Here is a 14,436-nt window from a genome sequence, read left to right as displayed (position 1 = left end):
ACCGTCCAATTAATTTAGTGGGGGTTATGATCTCTTCTGTGCTATCCAATATTATTCATGTATCCATAGATCACAGTGTTTTCCTTCTGATAACTACATTGAGATTTCTGTCACCAAGTATCCTTAAGCCTTGTTCAGTTCTGCCCCACTCTGTTCTCACATCCAATCCTGCATATGTAGTCAATTATCAGGACTCACACGCAGCACCCCCATGTTATTCCAGGGATCGCTCATCTTATTAGAGTCTATCCATTGATACAATCCATCAGGATATCTAATTCTCATGAACATATCTTTACATTTTCACCAATTAGTTACATTAAACAGGAAACCCATTAAGGACCTCCATTTAAGTCGGCAAAAACCATTATGTCAGTTCCATTACATTCTGTATTATAACTTTCTCGGGGAAAGGTGGAGGAGTTTAATGAGTGACCAGATCTATTAAGCCAAGAAGAAACCTTCGTCAGATTTGTTCCTTCTTCTTAAATAAAAGGAGATAGCGTGTACCTTGCTCCTTTCTCCTGGGTGCCTGGTTTAGTTTGTATGACTTGTGGCTTTATAAACATAAGCAACGCTGATCATTTAGGAGGTTATCACAGAAATGGTGAGTCATCAAGCACAATTTTAAAAAGCACTCTTTCTTTAAAAGGCTGCGTAATTTTCTACTTGTGGCATTAAAAGTCATTTCATTTATAGCTGCAACGAAGTACCACTTTAGAATTAAGATTACGTCAAATTGGAGGCAGCTGAACTTTAATTTATCATATTAATTTTCATCCTTAAAACAGCTAATGGAAAATTATGTCAAGCTAATAAATTTTCTGATAAATTTGATTTCTTAGGACTTGTCGTCATTGTGTAGCAATCAAGGTCGCTTTGCTACCGGATACCTAACTAGTGGAGGACACTTGCCATAGTCTTATATATTTACATATAAATATGTTTCTAAAAGTAGTTTATATGTTTATCTTGTATATTGGATAGCCTAGTATATTGTTGTATCATATATATACCTAAGGTCTATATACATTTCCAACTTCAGGATATTTTATAACTACCATATGGGTAACTGCACTGCTAGTCCCACAGCATGGACTCCTCTAGAGCTCCTGAAGCAGGACCCTGGAGCCACTACAGATAAAAACATAGGCTGTCGAACACCTCCTGAGTCCTGAGTAGCCTGTATTACTTCTGTGCTAGATGATTTAGCCTCTGCCTGAAGGAGCCCTGGTGAGACGGATCTCACCATTTCGTGGCATGGCCCATCCATTCCCAGAAATTTTCTTTGTGGTCTTTGTTTATAAAATTGTTAATGGGGAATAGCTCATAAAACGGCATCCTAAAATCTCCACCTCCCTCTCTCTTTTAAAACGACTTCTCCTCAGTCATTGTCTATAAGGAGGATTAATCTAGCTCACTTCACATTATCATTCTAGTTTGGATTTAAGCATCTGAGAATGTTTGCAAATTGATTTGAACGTAACATTTTGACCCAGGGTCCTCAATCTAGGAGACTTTTCATTAGAACCCAGACCACCTTGAAATTCCAGAATGTGTCTACTACTCTAATTTAGGTTACCGCAAATCTGATATGATTTGGACACGGTAAAAAGTTAGTTGTTTAGTTTTCTCAGACACTGTCAAATAGTTTTACTTTCTTGCTAGTCTTCTTACCAGGCAAGCTCTAAGAACTACAATTTTAGCAACAATAAAATTGATTTATGCAAACCTCAAGAAATGTTATTACATTACATTATTCCATTGAACTAGATACTTTATTCAGAATCCAGGTGTTTCCTTACTAACTAGTTCGGTGACTAATTACAGCAGTGGGCAGTGCTGGGAGCACACACCTGTCTTTCCCAGGGGGCACACTCCATTATAGCATAACCCATGCTAACAACGTAAGTGACAACTTACTCTGGGGGGAAAGGATAGACTCCACAATATACTGTATGGATCATCTCGCACACTAAGTCCTCCGTTGCACGTGTTCATGTACTATCGTTCTGTTTCTGCCATAAGAAGGTGAGTAAAGTTGGGCACTTAGCACAGCAATGAGGATGTAAATATCTGACAAGGTTACCTTCCCAAGTATAAAAATAAGAGACTATTCTTTCTTTCTTGTATAACTGTTGTTTGTCACATATCAAGTGTTGGGTTATACTTATTTGCTTTATAAAGTAGTCTGTACATTATCAGCAAGTGGCAAGGTGACCAGATGTTGTGAGAAAAAAAAGGGGGGGGACATATTAGTCATGGTCAGCCATGCAAAACTCTGATATCATATATTTTTAGCCTCATGTTGCACAGCTGAGATTAGCTTACTGCCAAGATGAGTACACAGAGGACATTTAAATTTGTAATAATAAAGTACTTACAGATGTTCTGCAAAGGGTAACAATGCACAGTTTTTTTCAAGAGTACTTTATCTTCAGACTATTTTAAAATTACTTAGGTATCCTCTACTTAAAACTAAAAAGATTCTGAAGGAAGAAGTCAACTTGTTTAATAAGAAGAAGAGTGGTGGAAATGGTAAGAAAGAGGTGATACAGAGTGTGGTTAAGAACCCAGACTCTGAAGCCAGGCTATCCATGTTCATGCGTTGACTCTGCCATTTATTGGCTGTGTGATCTCAGGCAAGTTCCTTGACTCCTCTGTGCTTCAGTTTCCACATCGCTGATATGGGGCTATCTCACAGAGTACTTACGGGGATTAAATGATATAAATATATGTGAAACGTATAGATCAGCACCTGACACATAGTAAGCATTTCTATGTGTTCATTATGATTTTTAACCTAAAATGTAGCATGGAGAATACAAACTACATAAAAGGAAACATTTCCTTATAAAGGGAATCAACGAATTCAACAAAATCCATTTTACCAGTATTTACTGACTATCCCCCTGTGTGCCAAGGACTGTTCTAAGCTTGGGGGTAGAGCAGAGAACAAGACACAGAAGTCCCTGCTCTTATATCACTTAGGAAGCCGAGTAGCAAATTCATAAAGTTAAAAAAAAAAAAAAACTGTGCTATGGAGAAAACAAAATAACAACTTAAGAAAGAGGTGAAATAGTCTATTTTGAAATTCTGTTTTAAGAAATACAACAAATTAAATGTACTATGTATCCCTTATGTCTAATGTACAAAAGAGGAAAATTACTCTTCTGAATTCAAAATGAGCTCACAAGATGACTGTTCTTGAGTTCGTCTGCAACTTGTAATCACTATAATGGCCACCGCCACCTGAGATACTACAAATGAAATCCATAATCCACAGAAAAGGAAACTCAGGAAACTCCTGCCTAACTGAGGAAGCACAGACCTGTGGATCCTGAATTTAACCATTAACTCTTTATGGGACTTTGAATAAGAACGTTCTCCACTTACAGATCACATGCTAAATCAGAGACAGGTTTAATATTGGCTGTCAGATTTTAATCTAAGTAAGCTATCCTAATAAGATTAAAATTTGTTCTATTAATAATTGTCACTAGAATTAGGGAAAACGGCATCACGTGACTAACAAATTTGCCTGTCCTTTTCATTTTCTGTGACCCACCAGTGACTACCAACAACCCATGAATCAGCTGCTTCCAATTTTCATCCAATATGTAATACCCAAGAAACAACCTTTTTGCTATGTTTAAATATATTTTTTAAATATTAATATGTTTTAAGATGCTAATTGTATGTGGTTAAATTTTTATTTATATAGTTATATAACAATTTAGGAAAACCACACCTCACTCTGAAGCTGAGTAACTTCTCTTGCAAAGACACTATCAATTGTGGCTGGCATCTGCTTATAAAGAGAATTGGAGAGGTTCGCCTTAATGGTACCTTTGTATTTTGCCTAGAGCGGGGAAAAAAAACAGAAAAAAAAAATTAATAAGCATTACTTTTTTTTACTGTGAATATTGACAGAGAATAAAAGAAAACTTTCGTCAGAAACAGAATTAATTCAAAAACCTGAAGACCATTTTAACCTTAGATACTAGAGTGAAGAATATATTCTGAAAAGAGACAAGTCCAATTTATTACAGAAAAAGCTTTAAAATGAGGTGCTCAAGAAAATAATAGCTACTCTTCTATTTCAACCCATGCATGTTTCTAAAAGTAAATCTGTTTGTCTATATGGAGAGTTTCGGGTGTTTGATCAGCAAAGAAAAACCTGAGAAAAATGAGACATTTGAATTGTTCCAGAAAATACAAGCTGGTAGAATGTAATGTCTAGAACTTGACTGCAAAGGACAGAGCTCCTTTATGCAAATGTTTTTAACCTCCTTCCACCACAACTGCAGGGGCGGGGGGGGGGGGGGGGGGGGGGGGAGGCGGGGAGGGTGCCTCTTTGCTGTTTCTGTGCCTTCCCACCTCCAATCTGCATTGTCTCGAAGTGATCCCCAAAGTTCATTACTAATAAATAGAAACTCTCCTTCACCATCTCTCTTAGAGAGATTAGGTTGAAAGTAACACAACAGATTACCTACTTCCTTTTTTTTTTTTTTTTTTTGCTCTGCAGTTAACTCCTTCAGGAAAAAGAATCAATTAGAAATGAGAAACATCAAGAGAGTTTTTGTACAGGAGAAATAACAGCCAACGAAAACCAATAAAACAAAACCACGTTTTTCCACACTTTGATGTTACCCCCACTCAGAACTAGATGTGAGTGTGAATTTATTGAGCATAGACCCTGTGTAATCTTTGTGTTCTCACAACTCTTTGGATGTGGGTACTCAAGAAGAGAAAATTTGCCAGTTTTCTTCCAAACGTTTTCATGTCAGCGAAAGCAATCCTGAGAATATCATGTTGACCTTTTTCCAACGTAACTTATGGAACACAAGAGGTTAGTCGTTTACAATACTGTTTTACTCATCCTCTTCTCAAATTTATCTCTCCTAAGTGACCTAGTCACAGGCTACAGAAATGCCTCCCCACAGAAATCGCTGTTAACATGGTGCTTTATAATGCAGTCTAATCTGCAGTTTGAAATGCTCCCAGATAGAGACTATATGATTTTTCAGCTGGGAAATGAATGCAGTGCGTTTCTCTGTGGTTTCATAATAAGGGTCTCTGTTGAACTGATCCTTCTCAAAATAGTTTAAATTGATCTAAAATTACTTACCAAAGATATCATGTTTTATAGAATCAGCTGGTAAATTTTGCTTATTTTCAAAATGATATTCAACAATTTATATCTAATATACCTATTAGGAAATAAAATAATGGAATTTCTAAAACCTCTTTTCCAGTACTTCCTACTTATCAAATAAAACATCTCTTTTCAAGAGTAATTCTATATAAATATGAAAGAGTTGGAGTCGAAATATAGACATATATAATAAAACATATCAACCATAGAATTAATTGACATTGTGCACAGGGTTACATAATTACGTAGATATTACCAACACTCAGTGGTGCTCTCAAAGATATTCCTCTCCAATTTTAATGCACAGACTTTTATCTACATAAATAGAATATGAAAATGCAAACCATTTTGCTTGTTTTTATGCCTTACCTCAGAAATGAAAGCACTAATATTTTTTACATGGTTTAGCATGGGAGTGTCAGTCACGAATGTACACTTGTCCTTAGACTTTTTATGCTCTTCTTTATAATGAATCTAAAAGAGAGAATAATTTACAGAAGATGAGAAAGAAGAAACACAATTTTAATGCACCCTTTTTGAACAGAAGAATTACTTGTGGAAGTCTGTTTTCTGAAGTAAATAAAATGAGGAATTATGCTCAAAACCAGCGAAATCAAATAAATGGATATCTAGCACAGAACCGCAAAGGGGTTGAGACACAGGGGGGGGGGGAAAGACTGTTCTTTAGATAAGTAAGAGTCCTGTTATCATCAAGGATCACGTGGGCGGACGCACACTGACTATGGGTCCTGTCTGCCCAGCTTGCTCAGCATAATTATCCAACACTCTCATTTCATTCGACAAGTGTCCCAGTTTATTGTTACTTTCAAGCCACTGACTGAACAATTAAGCCTACAATCAAACAAAAATATAGCTGCCTACCTCTAAGTTCAAGACAAGTAGCCATCAGGACAGATGGAACCAATTAAGAAGTAGAGGCAGAAATCAAACAAGTGGAGATTACTGTTAGCATCATTACCTATACATGCTGGGATTAGAGGAAGGGGCTCAAACTACAGCCACGATGAGCTTCCTTTATACTAATTAATTCTGCTCAAATGAAACTTACCCAACTTAGGAGCAACCATAGGCCTCCCTATCTGCCTCCCCTCCCCCAACAAGAGCAGAATCTGCCCTGAAAGCTTGCCACCTGGTAGAGGAGATCATTCCAGAATGCTATGGGTAGGCAAATGCACAAGAGAAAGTCCAGAGAGGCTGAGCTGAGCATGCTCATTTCTTCTCTCAAACTCAGTAGTAAAAGGAATTACACCTTTCCCCCTCGAGGAGAGGCCAGAATTGTTACTCTGGGGGGAGACCCTGCATGAACACATGTGCTGAAGTCAGGAACTATGGACAAGGCCCTAAAATGTAAGCCCACTCTCGTGGTAATTGCCACTCAATCTGAAAACTGGTGAGGCAAAATTTATGACTAGTTGAGAGGATGAAGGTAATTTGCTAAAATTTATATCACCCTGTAATAAAGTCATGTTTATCTACCCAATGCTGTAAATACGCTGAAAAAAAATGTCCCCGTTCAGATGATAAATTACACGGTCTCCCTAATTATAACCTAAAAGTGAAGTTTAGTTGACGATATACCTGGTTCTTAAAGGACATGACTAACACGATATTGCAACACTAATACTACCTAGAGATTTTACCACGTGTAAACCTGATTTGAGGGGCATAATTCGACCTAAGGTATGACCAGATAAATTATAAGCAAAATTATTGCAAAATACCATATCTCACTGCTGTGACTCTTAGGTATTAGACGTCGACCACATTAAACATTTGCTTTATTCATGAAATCAACATTGGAACATATTTATCTTATCTGAGCACTAAATTACTTTTTTTTTTCTTCTCAGAGATTAGCCATAATTTTAGGGCTCTGCAAATCACCCTCCTCAGTCACTAGTAATTAAACCGTTAATGGCAGTATGATAAATAGTAGGCTATTTTGATCATAAGGAGAAAAAAAAAAAGTATCCCCGTTATATAATTAAGTGTGAGAGAAAATAACCTATCATTAGGCTTAAGTTTGGCTCATTATTTTTATCTTTTGCCACCATCTTCTCCCCCTCCCAGTCACATTCTTGACTGCAGTGGTATGTGCGATGGCCATGGGCCCCCGATAAGCTCTGACCTGAGCAGAATGTTCAGGGCGAGAGCACAGGATAATGATGAAGTATTTAGTTCCTTCACTGTGCAGGCAAATAGCTCAGTCTTAAGAGGGGTCTCCAGTCCTTCCTTTGTTTAAAAGACACACACACACACACACACACACACGTACACACACACGTGTAATTTGCTTATTGTCAGTCCTATTGTATTGCTAATGAATTTTACAACTTGAGTGATGATAAGCAAATGATCTTACATTTTTATATAAAGAATGCCACTTAGTGTTAGCCTTCCTATACCAGGATAATAGAAAAAGACAAATGGACGGGAACTACACCGATGAGGGACACAACATCTTAGGTGAAATAAAATCACTAAATAGACAGCCACTTCCTAACACAGCCGTGGCCCCATCTATTGGGATAGACTGCCTATGCGACCCCCTTCTTGCCCAATAACAGAACCCAAATGTATTTAGGAGCATAGCCAGACCCCTGCCCAGACCCAGAGGATGAATTGTTCTAAGTCAGGCACAGTTTGCTCCTTCCCCTTGGCCAGTGACTGCCCTCCCCACCCCCACCCCCGGTGCCCAGCTCTGGCCACAGGACATTTGTAGAAGTCTTCCCAGCAGTGTTCCTGGTGTTTCTGGTGCAAAGGGGAAAGACTTGCCGACACAGCCCTTTGACACTTTGCCCCTCCACCTTTTCCATTCCCCAGATACAGGGATGCAGCCACAATGAGGTCATCACAGGGAGGAAAGTCACCATACTAAGGATGACAACACAGAAGGAGAGGAACCTGAGAGCCTGAGAACATGCACTGCACCAACACTGGACCTCTTACCTCCACGCTTCATTATGTGAAAATCCCACCTATATGTTGTGTCTGTGCTAGGGTCTTCCTGTCACTGGGGGCCATCTGCACTCATAACCAAGATACTATCCTAGTTACTTTCTAATTGAGAAAAGAAAAAAAAAAAGTGGGCAAAGTTGATGCCTTAATACACAGTAAGATACCCCAAATATTTACCGCTGCTCTGACCACCACCATTGATCCCACCATGTCTCAACTACAATTAGAGTTAAATCAGTTCAGTGATGCTTTCTCCTCTTAGCCTGGTCTCTTTCACTTGGTATGACATTAGCTACTGGCTGAACTTCAATGACAGATGTAGAAACGTCTGAGGATATTTCCTTTTATGGGCACTCTTTTTATTTAAGATTTTATTTATTTATTTGAGGAAGAGAGAGAAAGAATGTGAGCAGGGGTAGGGGCTGTGGGGTGGAGGCCAGCAGATGACCCACTCAATGGGGAGCCCGATACGGGGCTAAATCCCAGGACCCTGAGATCATGACGTGAGCCAAAGCCAGACACTTAACCTACTGAGACACCCAGATGCCCCTCCTTTTACAGGCACTCTTAACCAAAAGTATCGAGAAAGTCTTCTCGCAAATGAAGCCATATTGGCTCAATACATCGAACCCTGGAAGAAAGAACCGCAGCTCCCTCACTGTGGGGTCACAGGGTGGGGGACACTCATAACCAAGGCTGTTGTCCCAGGTTCTCTTAACACAATCAAAGCTCTCTCTGGAGGGATAGCCATGGAATCTGATGCTTTTAGCACTGGAAAGATTTACCCACAACAATGTTCATTTGCCTGGAAAATGCTCTTTCTGTTGCCATGCAAGTGAACACCCTCAAAAGGGTTGAACCAAAACACCGCATCACAGGCTTCATGCCGATGTGCCCAAACTTGCTCTGCAGACACTCTTGATGCCTAATTTATCAGAAACATACAAAAATATCCCCTTTAACCTAATACGGTCTACGACCACCTGACAAAAGGCAACTAGATCCATGATTCTGATGGGTCAGTATAGTTAATAGATTTGACTTATTCAAGGAATTCATTAGATAGTTGACCAATAGGCCCAGAGAGAGAGAGAGAGAGTATCTGGGGAAATAAAAAGCATTATGTGGTTAACAGAAAAATAAAGGACATGGCTTCAGAGGACCAGGTAATTTGGAGAAGTGAGTTGTGCAGAGGGAAACCAGGAAGAGTAAAAAAATGGAAAAATGCCTCACACTGATCCCCCAAAGTGAAGCCACCTGACCTGAAAAACATCCATTTCTTTCTAGGGAGAACTGGAAGTCCCTGGACTTATCTCTAGACCCTTCCTAGGTAACATTTGTGACACAGAACACAGTACTACATGTGGGTGCCTAGCACATAGCAGGAGAGGAACGGCATGATGATGGCCAAGGTCTGGGAGTCGGGCAGACCTTGTTTCAGATCCCAGGTATGTGGCCCACTAGCTGTATGAGCAGAACGTGAGGCAGCTTCTCACAGGTTCAAGTTGAAGACCCGTGCAGACCGGGCAAACAAGTCACCAAATGCACTCGGTGACATGGGCTACAAACAGATCGCCTTCAGACAGAAAGGCTCAGGTAAACACACCGATGTCCCTCTGGGATACAAGGGATTGGAAAACAAAATGCACAGATCTGAAAATCTGTCTTTAAGTTTGAGACCTGGGAAAAGGCCTGTGCGCTAAGTGAAATGTAGGCCACTAACCGGGGGGGCCCGTGAGAAGCAGGAGAGGGCCTCAACTGGAGCTCCCAACTAACTCCCCAGGACCATTCGTCCATGTCTGTATCTGTTTTCACTCCATGACCAACAAAACTCAACTACACATTTTAGACAACCATCTAGTGATGTAGACAATATAATAAACATGAGAACTTCCAATGTAAGTTCATCGGTTCCATAGAAAAACACCCATGACGCAGACAGTGGATAAAGCAGTTAGTATTTAATAAATACCTTTCCAACCAAACTTTGAAAAACTAGAAAATTCTACTGGGTCCAATACATAAAGTCCTTCCAGGAAGTGTCAATTAAAATTTGTTTTTAAAATGATGGAACGAACTCCTCCTTTCAGTTTTGTTTTAGAGACAAAAGAAGTACTTGTTCAGACTCTTCGTTGGTAAATATACAAATCCCAAAAATTTTAAAAGAGTATCTTAAAAAGTATGGAATTCTATTTTAAAACAAAAGGTGAACATGTACACAGATAAAAATTAGGCCACAGTCTGTGATCGAAGTATTTAGGTAGTACAGACATTTTGCCATGCAGCATACATCTATAATAAAGAGAAATTACTCCTACACGCTAAAGGAATATCATGGCTTTGGCTTGGCAAAATGGTAAAGGCCATGCCCCTCACCACGAGGCTGGTTTTACAGTCACTGAAAAATGATCTTATCCGGAACAACTCCAGCAAAATCACCCACTCACTGAAGTTGCTGCTTCAGTTCCAATGGTTTATATAATACACTTTAGCTCATCCACAATTACCCTTTAATAAAAAACATAACAATGCTGGAAGAGGTACTGTTTCCGGAGCCGTGAAACTTCAGGTTTTCAATGGTAGCGTTTCTATTACCAATATTTGTGTAATCAATAATAGGAAAGCTAAGAGAAACTGTGCAGGGAAATCTACGGTAAAAGCAAACACAGAAGAATGACTAAGGATTAGAGGGCTTTGGGTTCAATCCTTTTCCCCACTGCTTAACTGTGTGACCCAGGCAAAATACTTAACCTCTCTGAGCCTTTGTTTCTTCACCTCTAAAATGCAAAAAGCAGCGGAACCCCCCTCAGAAGCTGCAATGCCGGGCACATGGTCCTCGCTAAATCTTAACTAGGCTGATGTTATTGTTGTTGTCATCATTCCATTCTTATTATCATTTACAAGGAACTTTCACATGCAGTAGCTTAGTGCTCTCAGGTAATAGCACAAAGAAATACTCCATTTAAAATTCAATTACATAATGTATGGAAAGAGTATGATTCCCACATCCTCTGGCTCTTTCTGACAAAACCCAAGGAGACAGAGAGTCATATATAAAATGTGACTGGATGGATACAAAAGTAATTTACAGATGTAGTAGTTAATAACAGCTAACATCTCTTGAGGGCTCACAGTGTTCCAGACAGTTCACCAGACATTTCAGATGTGTTACTGTTACTTAAAGATACTGTAATAGATGTTGCCCTTGAGGAACTGAGCCCAGTCTGGTTACATAACCTGCCCTAACGTTACTGTTAAATTGATGCAGGCAGGTTGACTTCAGAGAACATGCCAACGTATCATCCACTTCCCCGGACTGACCTCCTTTGAAAACAAACATTTGCAAAATATTCTGATCGCTTTGTTCATTAACTACAACAGAAACAGCCAGTATTGAGCTCGCTTCTCTACAGCCCCAGGCCCTATTCACTTTCCATGAGTCATCTCTCCTCGGCCCCAGCAACTCTCTTACAGTTGTGTTAATGAGGGGCATCTAAATGCTTTTCTCTGGTGAGCAATACTTTTTCCTTGGGCTTCTAGAATTCTAGTTTACATGTTCACTGGTTTACCAGTACATAATTACTAGTGTATATATATGTTGCATAGTTCTACAATTCTAGGATTCCCTGGAGATAAGATATACACTGATCCCAGTTAATGAAAAAAGTCATGAGAAAAATGCTCCTTTTTACTAATACCATCATCGTCTAGTTCAGGCTTCTTACCATGCAGTTCAGTAACCCATGAACCCCAAATTGTAAATACACGTAAGGTATATATAGATATATATTTTTTCCTGGTTTCAAAAACTATTGCATTCATCAGAGTCCTCAAAAAAATCCCCTAAATGTTTTTTTTTTAACCATTCATTTAGACAGAGATCGTCCCAAAACGAATTTCACCACCATACAAATTTTAAAAGCCTTTGCGGTTCACCCACGAAATGTGCTCTGAAATGTCATGCCAGAGTGACAGTGAAATTCATAAGGGATGGCACTCTGGATTAAGAACACGGAGACCTGCTCCTACAGAAATTCTCTGTATAGGTGACCTTTAAGAAATCAACAAAACTTTCTGGACTTTGCTCCATGATTTGGGAAATAATTGTGTTTTAACAGATGATTGCAGGGTTTTCTCCCCAACTCGATGATTCGATGAAACACACACAATGCAAAATAAGAAAAAATCACTTAAGCCACTTACATCACTAATGAGTTTGGTGCATTTTCTGGCCAATTCCATCCTCAGGTCTTCAATAACTGGCTTAAAGAACACCTGTTCAGAAAAACAAGGAAAGGAGGCATTTTTTTCTAATGATCAACTTAGAGGAACAAATACCCTTCTTCAGCTGATGTGTTCCCACTTACCACGTCGTCTTCATCTTCCTCTTCCTCTGTTTTTCCCTCTTCCATTTCATCTTTTGCATCCTCAAACACAGGGACCCTCATTTTTACTTTTTATGTATAGAAGTTTTGGGTTTTTTTTTCTTTTTTCTTTTCTTTTTTTTTTTTTTTTTTTTTTTTTTTTGAATTTACGAGGACAGGTCCTTTCTCTGGACTACAGCACCCTTGAGCTCTTGGAGTCTCTGGAGTTCTGGCAGAAATGACCTTGCCCAGGCCTCATCCCTATTTAGCTCCCACTTCACCCTCTTATCACAACTGCGTGTGAGTGGATGGATGGGATTGCAGAGATCAGCCAGGGCCAGCCTCCCAAGTGGAAATACCACTCCAAGAGGCAAAATTCGATTTTGTGACCTTTTAAAGTCAACATTCTCTAAACTGGGTAAGCAATCCAAAAGAGACGATTTATGTGTATTTCACTAATTTAATTCATTCATAAAATAGCTTGAAAGAGACTTAAAGATGGTGGGAAAACGACTCCACTATAACACTCAAGATAGCACAGTCCAAAGCCTGTTATCTCAAAGATTTCTCAACTCCATCTAAATAAAGCTTTCACTGGAATGTCAGACATATCTTGGATTTGGTATAGTGAATGCGGATCATTCAAACTCATCTTGTTAACCTAAGTTAAATTTTTTATGAGACAAACACATACTTCTCACATTCTAAAAGGTACTAACTTTAAATTAGCTGATTAAAGGCTAGTAATTTATTATGAAAAGCCCTTTGAACCACTTCAAAGAATCTATTCTGAGTTAATTATGACCGTTAATCTTATATTGCTATTGTATTATTTTAATTGTAAACATCATTAAACACGAGAAGTTGCAGTTAACATAGGTTGATATATCATTTAAGAATTCTAGAAACATCATTGTTTCAAAAAAAATAACCATGCTCTTCTGATTCTGCCTATTGTGTCAATTTTTACAAATTCACTAGTTTTTATATTATAAAATATTCATTCTTTATATATTCCTCAATGTGTACTACATGCCTGGAAAAGGTTGGAAAAACAAATTATAACAATATTTATAATGTTGTATGTGTTATCAGTTATATAATTATAAATATATTTCTCAAAAAGTCCTTTATTGTCAATTTAGGCAATAACAAGGCTCTATACTACTCATAATTTATCAGTTTGGTTATTCAAACCTAGGGTAAATTAATTTTCACAGAATCATAACAATTCAGTGTCGGACATAAAAAAATACCTCATGGCGAATAATGAAACTAATTATAAAATACAACTTTATTCCAAACACAGTATGCTAAGTAGCCAAGAATCATGCTATTTTCTCTAGATATCGTATCTAGTTTTAAATTTTCTTCTTAATTGCTTTGGCCTTAACTAAACTAAAAATTCTGACAAGAAAAATATTCTAAACGTCACTATATATAGATGATTCCTCAAGTTGTTTTCCATGAGGCTAACATTCCACAGAATACTCTAGAAGGGGAAGGGGGTTTCTTAAGCAAATGTATTTGGAAAAATCTATGTGTTCATCTCTACCCCTATCACTTAGAGATCTACATGGCATAATGACAAATCAGAAACTCCAAAAAGACCCACAACCAAGAAAACTATTTAAGTCTCCTTAATCCAGCATTTCTGAAATATGAAATCCTATTCATCTAATCTAATCTACCTACATACCATTTTTTAATGATACCCGATGCTCCAGAAAGTTAACATTCTTCTGTGAAGTATTACTTAGGGAAACATTATCCTACTCTGAAAAAAAAAAAATGTCGTATTCTAGAACAGTTGTTGGTCTTTTCATGAAATGATTTTTGATACCGGCTAACTTAATGGCATCACATATCCTGCTTACTAGCAAAATGCCAACAAGAAGTCCCCTAAGGGTGCTGAATTTGGAAACCTTTACTTTT

General features: G+C 38.3%; 1 protein-coding gene across 4 annotated transcripts in view; it reads right to left on the bottom strand.

Moving 5' to 3' along the window:
- The window catches only part of NEBL (nebulette), a 336,315-nt gene that overhangs the window by 96,118 nt on the left and 225,761 nt on the right, over positions 1–14,436 (bottom strand). Inside the window, exons 1-4 of one of the 4 annotated variants that reach the window (XM_045787423.2) lie at positions 12,505–13,171; positions 12,341–12,412; positions 5,528–5,632; positions 3,752–3,862 (exon numbers count right to left, since the gene is read on the bottom strand). The exons of 2 other annotated variants lie outside the window; for them this stretch is intronic. In XM_045787423.2, coding sequence (XP_045643379.2) covers positions 3,752–3,862; positions 5,528–5,632; positions 12,341–12,412; positions 12,505–12,585 — 369 coding nt within the window. In that variant the 5' untranslated portion in view covers positions 12,586–13,171. Of the gene's footprint in view, positions 1–3,751; positions 3,863–5,527; positions 5,633–12,340; positions 12,413–12,504; positions 13,172–14,436 lie in introns of those variants that run through there. One more of the 4 variants, XM_087857636.1, reaches the window with a different exon arrangement.

Source organism: Ursus americanus, chromosome 31 (genome assembly GCF_024610735.1).
Source record: "Ursus americanus isolate L20-20 chromosome 31, mUrsAme1.1.p, whole genome shotgun sequence".
NCBI lineage: Eukaryota > Metazoa > Chordata > Mammalia > Carnivora > Ursidae > Ursus > Ursus americanus.
Note: the sequence above shows the minus strand (reverse complement) of the source record. Positions and strands in the feature narration are given on the sequence as shown.